Raw genomic sequence first — 12,655 nt, 5'->3', positions numbered from 1 at the left:
CAGGTAACCTTGGTAGAGCGGTCAGATGGGACAGGTAACCTTGGTAGAGCGGTCAGATGGGACAGGTAACCTGGGTAGAGCATCAGATGGGACAGGTAACCTTGGTAGAGCGTCAGATGGGACAGGTAACCTTGGTAGAGCGTCAGATGGGACAGGTAACCTTGGTAGAGCATCAGATGGGACAGGTAACCTTGGTAGAGCGGTCAGATGAGACAGGTAACCTCGCAGGTGATGACAAACTAGTCTCGTAGGGGGCCATCGTTCCAAATATTGTATCGTTGGGTGTCAGGCTAAAAGCAAACAGGCAAACAGTTTGAAAAGAAAACCTGACTGTTGTTTTGCATCTGTTCAACTTTATTTGTTATCAATGCAATAATAACAGGAGCAAGAAGCAGAACATACAGGAACAAGAAGGGCTCCAATGACATGCTGCTACACAATAAATAGGAAGAACATCCGACTGGAACGGCAGACGGGGGGCAGTGGGGCATTGGTTGGTTAGCACACCTGAACACAGAGAGATGAACTGGGAAAGGAGTTAAGAGAGGAGGTGCTGCTGCTGCTGCACCCCCCCCCCCCGTAGATCAGAGACGCATCTCAAAATGGCACCCTATTCCCTATGGGTCCTGGTCAAGAGTAGTGCACTATATAAGGAATAGAGCGCCATTTGGGACACCTAAACATTGTGATTGGTTCCAGTCCAACATGGGAAGATGACAGGACTTACACCTCACTGACCCCTATCACTCCGGAGACAGACAGATAATACCATGATGTGGAGACAGTCACGGGGGAAAGGGGGCTTTCTGATGACGAACGGACAAGTTTAGGGGCCCGGATGCATCTAGCGTCTTAAAGTAGGAGTGCTCATCTCCCCTCTTATGCGTACGATTTACAAGTGGGGGGGGGGGGGGGACACACCAAAAAAAAAAAAAAAAAAAACCTCATCCTAAATTAGCTCTACATCGAGACACTTAGAGAATATACACAACCTGATCTCCTGTCGTCACCCATTAAAAACACAACACTCACAAGGCCCACTACATACAGCGAGACAGTTAGACCGCGACAGATCTTCTAACGTGGAAGGAGTCCCAAATGGCACCTGCATTCCCTTTAAAAAGTGCACTACTTTTGACCAGGGCCCATAGGGAATAGGATCCCATTTGGGACCGATCCAAGCTCTTCAGCCTTAACAACATATTAGAATGGAATCCGTAACTTAAAAAAAAAAAAAGACTATAGATATTAGGATATACACTGCAAATGAATTTTATGAGGTCATCCCTATGTTAAATGAACAAAAACAACAAAAAACTGCTAAACTAACTATAATCCAGAACACATGGTAGTAACTATACAAGCCCAGCAAGCCAAACAAAACATGAATCAAATATAGCACCTTCCTTCCCGACTTCCTGCTGTCGTTAAAACTAGGAAATCAGACAACAGTAAAACTGGCCAACACTGACTGATAACAAGTCAATAACACAACAATTAAATGCTTTAAAAGTATGTTTGACTTTAACAACATTTGAGGTTATGAATTAGACCAGAATTAGGTTGGACTATTGTCAATGTATGAAAAATAAAACTACATATTGATAGTACAGGAAATCTTAATTAACAAAGGTTTTTTTTCTCTCTCTCTCTGGGACCAACAAAGTACTTGTACATTTATTAACATGAATATAGACCCCTTGAAACACTTCAATGGAAAACGTACCTTACAGAATTGTGTGTTTTATACTCCATTTTTGATTTAACTCCATGGCCATTAATACCTCAGTGTGACAACAGAACAAATGAGAACTACGACATTCTCAAAAGAACAGAATGCCTCCCAAGTCTATTACAGAAGTTATCCTAAAAAAGGAGATTTGACAGCTTGTGTTTCTAACTTATTTCAACATACGATACTATCTGCCTTTTATCAATGAAAAAAAAGGACATTCACTGGGTACCTCCCTCTCTTGCTGTACCAGAGCTCTGGTCCAGGGCATTAATTCCTCCACTAATTCCTTAGTGGAAGAAACAACACCCTGGACCAGAGCTACCTCAAGTCCAGCTATTTTAAACGTGGCTTAAAGAAAGTATCGGAGGTTGTTCTCCAGCTCGTTACCCTTCCCAGTCAGTCCCTAGTCAAATAAATCCTACAAGCTCTGCACCTCCGTAATATCATCACTGCCTTCGTCCACCTACCAGTTCCCTTTCGACACCTGTATCTTCGTGTAGACAGACACAATACAGACTCTACAACGACCGTCCACAGAATGCTTTCACTGGCTAAAAGGAAACAACAGTCTTTAGACTAATGCTATATAAACTTCTCTAGAACATAACCTGATGGATAAATCGCTATAAAACGGTTTTCTGGACACGGATTAAGTCTAGTTCTGGACACAGATTAAGTCTAGTTCTGGAGTTTAAAAAAAAAAAACTTTCAAAAAGGTGATTTTCCATTTTAAAAAATGCTTCTTTTTTTTAAAGGCCAGGACTAGACTTAATCCGAGTGTGGGAAACCAATCCTATGTTTTGTGATGTAGTTGTTTTACACTGGCTGCCATGAGAAGGTTATGAGTCTCGCTTTCAGTTCCCTTTCTCAGCTGGCTGAGTGTGTACAGTCATCCTTGACAGGATGTCCTCAAGCATCCTTGTTGATCGTGATAGCGCTAGTATATCCTTCTCTCTTGAACCACCTATCCAATTACTGGATTTAGAATGTTACTCCGTTCCCCGCTGATACATTGTTTCAACAGATTCTCACATAACAATGGTTGACCATTCCATAAGGAGAGAATTAATACAGATAGTAATTTCCAGTTACTCACTGAGCCCTTATCTGACAAAAAAAATCCAAGACATGAGTGCCACTTGAACATGATGCCAATGAGAGCGAGAGGGAGAGAGAGAGAGAGAGAGAGAGAGAGAATATTATACAGTATTGTCTCAGAGTCTATTGGGCCCAGCCCTTTGCTCTCTAGGACTGAACCTAGGGTGCCATTTGGGACGCAGATTAGATAGAAGCTTCTAAGCCGCAGTAGATCAGATCAAAGAGCGCAGTTAGTTCCCATTCATCTGCAGGGGACCTTTAGGTATGAGGAGACTCATCCTGCCAGTAGCACTGGCCGCACTCTTAATCACCTCCATCCATCTGTAGAGAGGAGGGAAGGAGAGAGAAACAGCGAGAGGGAAAGAGAGAGAAACAGCGAGAGGGAAAGAGAGAGAAACAGCGAGAGGGAAAGAGAGAGAAACAGCGAGAGGGAAAGAGAGAGAAACAGAGGGGGTGGAAAGAGAGAAAGAGAGAGAAACAGCGAGAGGGAAAGAGAGAGAAACAGAGGGGGTGGAAAGAGGGAGAGAGAGAGGACATCAGAGCTATTACAGCCATAGTGTAAACACAAAGCACCACTCCATCTCCTTAACACTGACCTGTTAGCCAAAAACTGCAGCCAAGTTTTACAATTAAAATGCGTCCGGGAAATGTTCTGGAATCATAATGACGCATTGTTGGAAGGAGTAAAATAATAAATGAAACAGTCACACTATACCTCTCAAATGTATACTCGCTCTCCGCCCGGAAGAAATAGACGTGGGACTTGAAGTGCAGTTTGAAGACGTATTCCTTGTGGATGCTGTCTGACTCTCCCGGGCTGCTCACGGTGTAACCTAGCAACGGGAGGCTGGCCAGCGGAAAATCATCCTGAACACAGAACTAGACAAGTTGGCTGGGATACCTTAGCATCCAGAGAACACTTCAACATAAAACCAACAGAGGACATTGGGTCTCAGCAAAGGAGTCTGAATTGAGACGTTTATAAGCATCTTGGCTGCATTTGCAGTACAACAAGCATGTACATTGGTTGTGTAAAAAAGCCATCCTGCAGTATTAAAAGTCAAGTGTTGCGCCAGGCCAGTACCTGCTGAGTCTGGTAAAACAGAAGTTGGTGAAGACCACCCAGAACTTCTGCCAGACGTTTTGTTTTGTGTTATGTTCCGTGTGTGTGTTCCGGGTTCGGTGTGTGTTCCGGGTGTGTGTTCAGGGTGTGTGTTCAGGGTTATGGGTGTGTTCGGGGTGTGTGTTCAGGGTTCGGTGTGTGTTCAGGGTTCCGGGTGTGTTCAGGGTTCCGGGTGTGTTCAGGGTTCCGGGTGTGTTCAGGGTTCCGGGTGTGTGTTCAGGGTGTGTGTTCAGGGTTCAGTGTGTGTTCAGGGTTCAGTGTGTGTTCAGGGTTCAGTGTGTGGCCAGTACCTGGTGAGTCTTGTAAAAGAACAAACAGAAGTTGGTGAAGACCACCCAGAGCTTCTGCCAGCCGTTGCTGTTCTTGAATTTCCGTAGGAGGTAACCTGAGAGCTGGTTCTGAAGACAGGACCCGAAAGGACAGGACAGTTAGCAGTGTTGAAGAGTAGTGAACTACTTGTAGTTCAAGTCATTTAACATCATTTTTGCAGTAGCTTGGTGTTTAGTTGAACAAAATTCAAATCTAGATTGTGTTTTCAATGACGTTTTTTTTTACCATGTAGCTGTGTAGCTAATAACTACTGGAACTACAGATTTGCCTAATTCTGTTGAAACATAGTGCCTTCAGAATGTATTCATACACCTCGACTTAAGAGCTTTACACACCTCGATTGTGCAACATTATTCTTTTCAAAATTCTGTTAAATTGTTTTTTGATCATTTCTCGACAACCATTTCCAGGTCTTGCCATAGATTTTTACGTATCTTTAAGTCAAAACTGTAACTCAACCACTCAGGAACATTCACTGTCTTCTTGGTAAGCAACTCCAGTGTATATTTGGCCTTGTGTTTTAGGTTATTGTCCTGCTGAAAGGTGAATTCATCTCCCAGTGTCTGGTGGAAAGCAGACTGAACCAGGTTTTCCTCTAGGATTTTTGCCTGCGCTTAGCTCCATTCCGTTTCTTTTTTTTATCCTGAAAAACTCCCCAGTCCTTAATGATTACAAGCATACCCATAACATGATGCAGCCAACACTATGCTTAAAAATATGGTGCGTGCTGCTCAGTAAAGTACATTTTCAACAGACACTTTGTATTCAGAACAAAAAGCTTTTTGTTGTTGTTGCTGTTTTACTTTAGTGCCTCTGTACAGGCTTCCTTCTTTTCACTCTGTCAATGAGGTTCATATTGTGGAGTAACTACAATGTTGATCCATCCTCAGGTTCTCAGGTTTTTAAAGTCACCATTGACCTCATGATGAAATCCCTAAACGGTTGCCTGCCTCTCCGGTAACCGAGTTAGGAAGGTCGCCTGTATCTTTGTAGTGACTGGGTGTATTGATACACCATCCAAAGTGTAATTATACTGAACAACATAAACCAACATGCATCAATTTCTGAGATTTTACTGAGTTACAATTCATATGAGGAAATCAGTCAATTGACATAAATTAGTTAGTCCCCAAGCTATGGATTTCACATGACTGGGAACACAGATACGGGGTGGCAGGGTAGTCTAGTGGTTAGAGCGTTGGACTAGTAACCGGAAGGTTGCGAGTTCACACCCCCGAGCTGACAAGGTAAAAATCTGTCGTTCTGCCCCTGAACAGGCAGTTAACCCACTGTTCCCAGGCCGTCATTGAAAATAAGAATTTGTTCTTAACTGACTTGCCTGGTAAAGGTAAAAAAATAAAAATACGCATCTGTTGGTCATAGTAACCTCACAATGGGCCTCTGGATCTCTTCACAGTATTTCTGTGCATTAAACTTGCCATCAATAAAATGCAATTGTGTTCATTGTCCGTAACTTATGAGTGCCCATACCATAAACACACCGACCACTATGGGGAAACTCTGTTCACAACGTTGACATCAGCAAACCGCTCGCCCACACGATGCCATACACGTGGTCGGCGGTTGTGAGGCCGGTTGGACGCACTTCCAAATTCTCAAAAACGACATTTTTGTAGGCAGCTTATGGTAGACAAATTAACATTATCTGGCAACAGCTCTGGTGGACATTCCTGCAGTTATCATTCCAATTGCACGCTCCCTCAAAACTTGAGACATCTGCGGCTTTGTGTTGGGTGACAACTGCACATTTTAGAGTGGTCTTTTATTGTCCCCAGCACAAGGGGCACCTGTGTAATGATCATGCTGTTTAATCAGCTTCTTGATATGCCACACTTGTCAGGTGGATGGATTATCTTGGCAAAGGAGTAATGTTCACTAACACCAATGCAAACAAATTTGTGCTCAACATTTGAGAGAAATAAGCTTGTGTATGGAACATTTGTGATGTTTTATTTCAGCTCATGAAACCTGGGACCAACACTTTACATGTTGTGTTTTATATTTTTGTTCAGTATAATAACTTGACCATGCTCAAAGGGATATTCAATATTTGAAGTTTTTTTTTTTACCCATCTACCAATAGGTGCCCTTCTTTGCGAGGCATTGGAAAACCTCCCTGGTCTTTATGGTTGAATTTGTGTTTGAAATTCACAGCTCGACAGACAGACCTTATACATAATTGTATGTGAGGGGTACAGAGATGACGTAGTCATTGAAAAATCACATTAAACACTATTATTGCACACAGTGTTGTCTATGCAACTTTTTATGTGACTTGTTAAGCAAATATTTACTCCTGAAATTATTTAATCTTACCATAACAAAGGGGTTGAAAACTTAAGACAACTAAGCTTTTCATTTTTAACGAATCTGTAAAAAGTCTAAAAACATAATTCCACTTTGACATTATGGGGTTTTGTGTGTAGGTCAATGACAAACAATCTCAATTTAATACATTTTTTAATTCAGGCTGTGACAACAAAATGTGTAAAAAGTCAAGGGGTGTGAATACCTTCTGAAGGCGCTGGAGTTTGTGTTTAATAGGCTAAATTATGACCCCAAAGGGATCGGTCCTTGTGATTTGTCGTCTGACATTTCCGATTTTTCATGTATTTTTTTACCAAAGTAGTTTAGATATAGTGAACTGCTGTTTCAAAGTAACTTTAGTGAAGTAAACTATATGTTTTTCTTTGGGGTAGCTTGAGTGTAGATTATCTTCTTCCAGTGAGAAGTAATTGAAGCTTGGTAAACGATATTTTCAGAGTAGCTCCCCCAACACTGCAGATCAGTAAACTGTATGTATCATTTGGCGTCTCCCTGTGAAATTCTACCATCAGTTTGGTAATTATTTATATCATGGTTCTACTATAGTGCCTGATTCTACCATGGTTCCAGTCTGGTGCATGGTTCTACCATGGTTCTAGTCTGGTACCTGGTTCCAGAATGGCTAGTTTGTTACCTAGTTCTAGTATGATTCCAATCTTGCACCTGGTACTACCATTGCTCTAGTCTGGTACCTGGTTCTACCCTGGTTCTGGTATGGTTCTAGTCTGGTACCTGGTTCTAGTTTGGAGAACGGTTCTACCATCACTTTAGTCTGGTACCTGGTTCTACCCTGGTTCTAGTCTGGTACGTACCCTGGTTCTAGTCTGGTACCTGGTTCTATCATGGTTCTAGCCTGGTAACTGGATCTAGTCTGGTGTATGTTTCTAGCCTGGTACCTGGATCTAGTCTGGTGTATGTTTCTAGCCTGGTACCTGGTTCTAGTCTGGTGTATGTTTCTAGCCTGGTAACTGGATCTAGTAAGGGTCTACCTGGTTTTACCACTGTTCTAGTCTTGTACCTGGTTCTTCCACTGTTCTAGTAAGTTTGTCTGGTATCTGGTTCTAGTTTGTTTCAGGTATGGTACCTGGTTCTACCATAGTTCTAGTCTGGTACCTAGTTCAAGTACAGTTGTAGTCTTGTACCTGGTTCTATCATTGATCTAGTCTGGTACCAGGTTCCAGTCTGGTACGGTTCAAGTGTGGTACCTGGTTCTAGTCTGGTACCTGGTCCTAGTCTGGTTCTAGCATGGTTCTAGTCTGATACCTGGTTCAAGTATGGTTGTAGTCTGGTATCTGGTTCTATCATTGTTCTGGTATGGTTGCAGTCTGGTGCGGTTCCAGTCTGGTACCTGGCTCTACCATGGTTCTAGTCTGGTGCCTGGTTCTAGTCTGGTACCTGCTTCTCATCTGGTTCTAGTCTGGTACCTGCTTCTCATTGGGTTCTAGTCTGGTACTTGGTTCTAGTCTGGTACATGGTTCTAGTCTGGTGCCTGGTTCTAGTCTGGTGCCTGGTTCTAGTCTGGTGCCTGGTTCTAGTCTGGTGCCTGGTTCTAGTCTGGTGCCTGGTTCTTGCCTGGTTCTAGTCTGGTTCTTGCCTGGTTCTAGTCTGGTACCTGCTTCTCATCTGGTTCTAGTCTGGTACCTGCTTCTCATCTGGTTCTAGTCTGGGTCTAGTCTGGTACCTGGTTCTAGTCTGATACTTGGTTCTAAAATGGCACCTGGTTCCAGTCTGGTACATGGTTTTACCATGGTTCTAGTCTGGTGCCTGGTTCTATTCTGGTGACTGTTTCTCGTCTGGTTCTAGTCTGGTACCTGGTTCTACGATGGTTCTAGTCTGGTACCTGGTCCTAATCTGGTACCTGGTTCTAGAATCGTTCTAGTCTGGCACCTGGTTCTACCATGGTTCTAGTCTGGGACCTGGTTCTAGTCTGGTACCTGGTTCTACCATGGTTCTAGTCTGGTACATGGTTCTACCATGGTTCTAGTCTGGTACCTGCTTCTAGTCTGGTACCTGCTTCCAGTCTGGTACCTGCTTCCAGTCTGGTACCTGCTTCCAGTCTGCTTCTAGTCTGGTACCTGCTTCTAGTCTGGTACCTGGTTCTACAGTCTGGAACCTGGTTCTACAGTCTGGAACCTGGTTCTGCTAGTGTGGTACCTGGTTCTGCTAGTGTGGTACCTGGTTCATGCGCAGATAATCAGTGAGTGAGAGGTTCTGGTTGCGGTACCAGCAGACGTGTGTGATGGTGTTGGGTCTCTGGCCCTGACCCAGCAGGTAACGAGGAGGGAGCTCTGGAGACATGGCTGGGGAACAGAACACTGGGGGGGGGGGGGGCAGAGACAGAGAGGACAGAGACAGAGAGGAAAGGACAGAGAAAGAGAGGAAAGGACAGAGAAAGAGGGCAAGTAGAGAGAGGGAGAGAAAGAAAGAGGGGCAGAAAACAAAAAGGACAGAGAGAAAGAAAGGGGTGTGGATAGAGGAGGAAAGCAACATAGGATGAGTTGACAGGTTACATTCAGTGACAGAAACAAAACGGTAGATTAGAAAGTCCTTCAGCCAGGGCTGTGGAGGGGAGGAGTTAGTTAAAGACGGAACAAGATTGGTCATAGATAAAGAACACATGCTTCTGATTGGAGTGTTTTCCACAAAGACAAGACTTCAGTGCAAGGGAGTGATGAAACAGTGAAACGAAACAGAAAAGATCATCAGAGGAGAGAGATGAATCATGGGAGTGAAGCAGGGAGGTGCAGGAGAATGACTATGGGGTGAGGAGATGAGGACAGGCCGTGTATCCACTGATCTGTGTGCCCAATGAAAGCTTCCCCAAAATCCTGCAGCTCTGACTGACAGCTTCCCCAAAATCCTGCAGCTCTGACTGACAGCTTCCCCAAAATCCTGCAGCTATGACTGACAGCTTCCCCAAAATCCTGCAGCTCTGACTGAAAGCTTCCCCAAAATCCTGCAGCTCTGACTGACAGCTTCCCCAAAATCCTGCAGCTCTGACTGACAGCATCCGATGAGACATCAACCATACGACAGGACAATATAGGAGGAAAGTGGTATCCTATTTCCTATTACACCGGCGCCAACGCTCGTCGTACATGGCAGGTCGATAGCTGATTACAAAAGGGAAGCCCAGCCACGCCCAGACGGCCGGCCAGCCACGCCCAGACGGCCGGCCAGCCACTCCCAGACGGCCGGCCAGCCACTCCCACACGGCCGGCCAGCCACTCCCACACGGCCGGCCAGCCACTCCCACACGGCCGGCCAGCCACTCCCACACGGCCGGCCAGCCACTCCCACACGGCCGGCCAGCCACTCCCACACAGTCGGCCAGCCACTCCCACACAGTCAGCCAGCCACTCCCACACAGTCAGCCAGCCACTCCCACACAGTCAGCCAGCCACTCCCACACAGCCAGCCAGCCACTCCCACACTGTCAGCCAGCCACTCCCACACAGCCAGCCAGCCACTCCCACACAGCCAGCCAGCCACTCCCACACAGCCAGCCAGCCACTCCCACACAGCCAGCCAGCCACTCCCACACAGCCAGCCAGCCACTCCCACACAGCCAGCCAGCCACTCCCACACAGCCAGCCAGCCACTCCCACACAGCCAGCCAGCCACTCCCACACAGCCAGCCAGCCACTCCCACACAGCCAGCCAGCCACTCCCACACAGCCAGCCAGCCACTCCCACACAGCCAGCCACTCCCACACAGCCAGCCACTCCCACACAGCCAGCCACTCCCACACAGCCAGCCACTCCCACACAGCCAGCCACTCCCACACAGCCAGCCACTCCCACACAGCCAGCCACTCCCACACAGCCAGCCACTCCCACACAGCCAGCCACTCCCACACAGTCAGCCACTCCCACACAGTCAGCCACTCCCACACAGTCAGCCACTCCCACACAGTCAGCCACTCCCACACAGTCAGCCACTCCCACACAGTCAGCCACTCCCACACAGTCAGCCACTCCCACACAGTCAGCCACTCCCACACAGTCAGCCACTCCCAAATGAGCTAAATGCCCTTTTATGCTTGCGTCGAGGAATAGAACACTGTTCCTCCGTGAAAGCACCTGTTTTTCCAGATGACTGTGCGATTTCGCTCCTCCTTGGCCGACGTGAGTAAAACTTTAAAACAGGTTAAGAATCACATGGCCCGTCGGGCCAGACAGAATTCCAGGGCTCGTACTCAAAGCATGCAAAGACCAGCTCGGCCAGTTTCTTCACTGTAATCCCAACATATTTCAAGATGACCACCATCGTGCCTGTTCCAAAGAACTCCAAGGTAACCTGCCTAAATTAATATCGTCCTGCAGCACTCACATCTGTAATTAGGATGTGCTTTGAAAGGCTGGTCATGACACACATCAACACCATCATTCCAGACACCCTGAACCCAATCCAGTTCACATACCGCACCAACACATCCAAATCCACAGATTTCACGTCACGTTCGTGTGGCTGCACTTGAAGAAACTTTCAAAGTTCTTGAAACTTTCCGTATTGACTGACCTTCATGTCTTAAAGTAATGATGAAATGTCATTTCTCTTCGCTTATTTGAGTTGTTTTTGCCATAATATGGTCTTGGTCTTTACCAAATAGGGGGGTATACAGAACATAGTCCTACCCTGTCACAACACAACTGATTGGCTCAAATGCATTAAGAAAGAAATTCCACAAATTAACTTAAGGTACACCTGTTAATTGAAATGCATTCCAGGTGACTACCTCATGAAGCTGGTTGAGAGAATGTCAAGTGTGCAAAGCTGTCAAGGCAACGGGTGGCTATTTGAAGAATCTTAAATATAAAATATATTTTTGATTTCATTAACCCTTTTTTGGTTGCTACATGATTCCATGTGTTATTTCATAGTTTTGATGACTTCACTATTATTCTACGTGTAGAAAATAGAAAAAAATAAAGAAAAACCGTGGAATGAGTAGGTGTTAAAACTTTTGACCGGTAGTGAGTGAGTGAGATATACACACACATACACACACACAGCTCTGATCTTTATTCTACTATTATTATGATCTATCATGATGTCTAGTCAACTTTACCCTGCCTTCATGTACATATCTACCTCTGCACTTTGATCTGGTACTGGTACTCCCTGTATATAGCTTCACATTGATCTGGTACTTCCTGTATATATCTCCCCATTGATCTGGTACGGGTACTTCCTGTATATAGCTTCACATTGATCTGGTACTTCCTGTATATATCTCCACATTGATCTGGTACTCCCTGTATATATCTCCCCATTGATCTGGTACGGGTACTCCCTGTATATAGCTCCACATTGATCTGGTACTGGTACTTCCTGTATATAGCTCCACATTGATCTGGCACGGGTACTTCCTGTATATAGCTCCATATTGATCTGTTACTTCCTGTATATATCTCCACATTGATCTGGTACTCCCTGTATATATCTCCCCATTGATCTGGTACGGGTACTTCCTGTATATAGCTTCACATTGATCTGGTACTTCCTGTATATATCTCCACATTGATCTGGTACTCCCTGTATATATCTCCCCATTGATCTGGTACGGGTACTTCCTGTATATAGCTCCACATTGATCTGGTACTGGTACTCCCTGTATATATCTCCACATTGATCTGGTACTGGTACTCCCTGTATATATCTCCACATTGATCTGGTACTTCCTGTATATATCTCCCCATTGATCTGGTACGGGTACTTCCTGTATATAGCTTCACATTGATCTGGTACTTCCTGTATATAGCTTCACATTGATCTGGTACTGGTACTTTCTGTACATAGCTCCACATTGATCTGATACTTCCTGTACGTAGCTCCACATTGATCTGGTACTTCCTGTATGTAGCTCCACATTGATCTGGTACTTCCTGTATATAGCTCCACATTGATCTGGTACTTCCTGTATATAGCTCCACATTGATCTGGTACTGGTACTTCCTGTATATAGCTCCACATTGATCTGGTACTTCCTGTATGTAGCTCCACATTGATCTGGTACTTC

At 45.1% G+C, this 12,655-nt stretch overlaps 1 protein-coding gene across 7 annotated transcripts in view; it reads right to left on the bottom strand.

The window, feature by feature from the left end:
• Positions 1–333: 333 nt before the first annotated feature.
• Positions 334–12,655, bottom strand: part of farp2 (FERM, RhoGEF and pleckstrin domain protein 2) — a 107,672-nt gene continuing 95,350 nt past the window's right edge. For 3 of the 7 annotated variants that reach the window (XM_064936173.1, XM_064936171.1, XM_064936175.1), the window contains exons 25-27: positions 4,247–4,354; positions 3,549–3,700; positions 334–3,154 (exon numbers count right to left, since the gene is read on the bottom strand). In XM_064936173.1, coding sequence (XP_064792245.1) covers positions 3,064–3,154; positions 3,549–3,700; positions 4,247–4,354 — 351 coding nt within the window. In that variant the 3' untranslated portion in view covers positions 334–3,063. Of the gene's footprint in view, positions 3,155–3,548; positions 3,701–4,246; positions 4,355–8,807; positions 8,948–10,007; positions 10,036–12,655 lie in introns of those variants that run through there. The other 4 variants (XM_064936178.1, XM_064936174.1, XM_064936177.1 and 1 more) reach the window with 4 other exon arrangements.

The sequence above is a fragment of the Oncorhynchus masou genome, chromosome 24, assembly GCF_036934945.1.
Source record: "Oncorhynchus masou masou isolate Uvic2021 chromosome 24, UVic_Omas_1.1, whole genome shotgun sequence".
Taxonomy (NCBI): Eukaryota; Metazoa; Chordata; class Actinopteri; order Salmoniformes; family Salmonidae; genus Oncorhynchus; species Oncorhynchus masou.
This window is presented reverse-complemented; position numbering and strand designations above follow the sequence as displayed.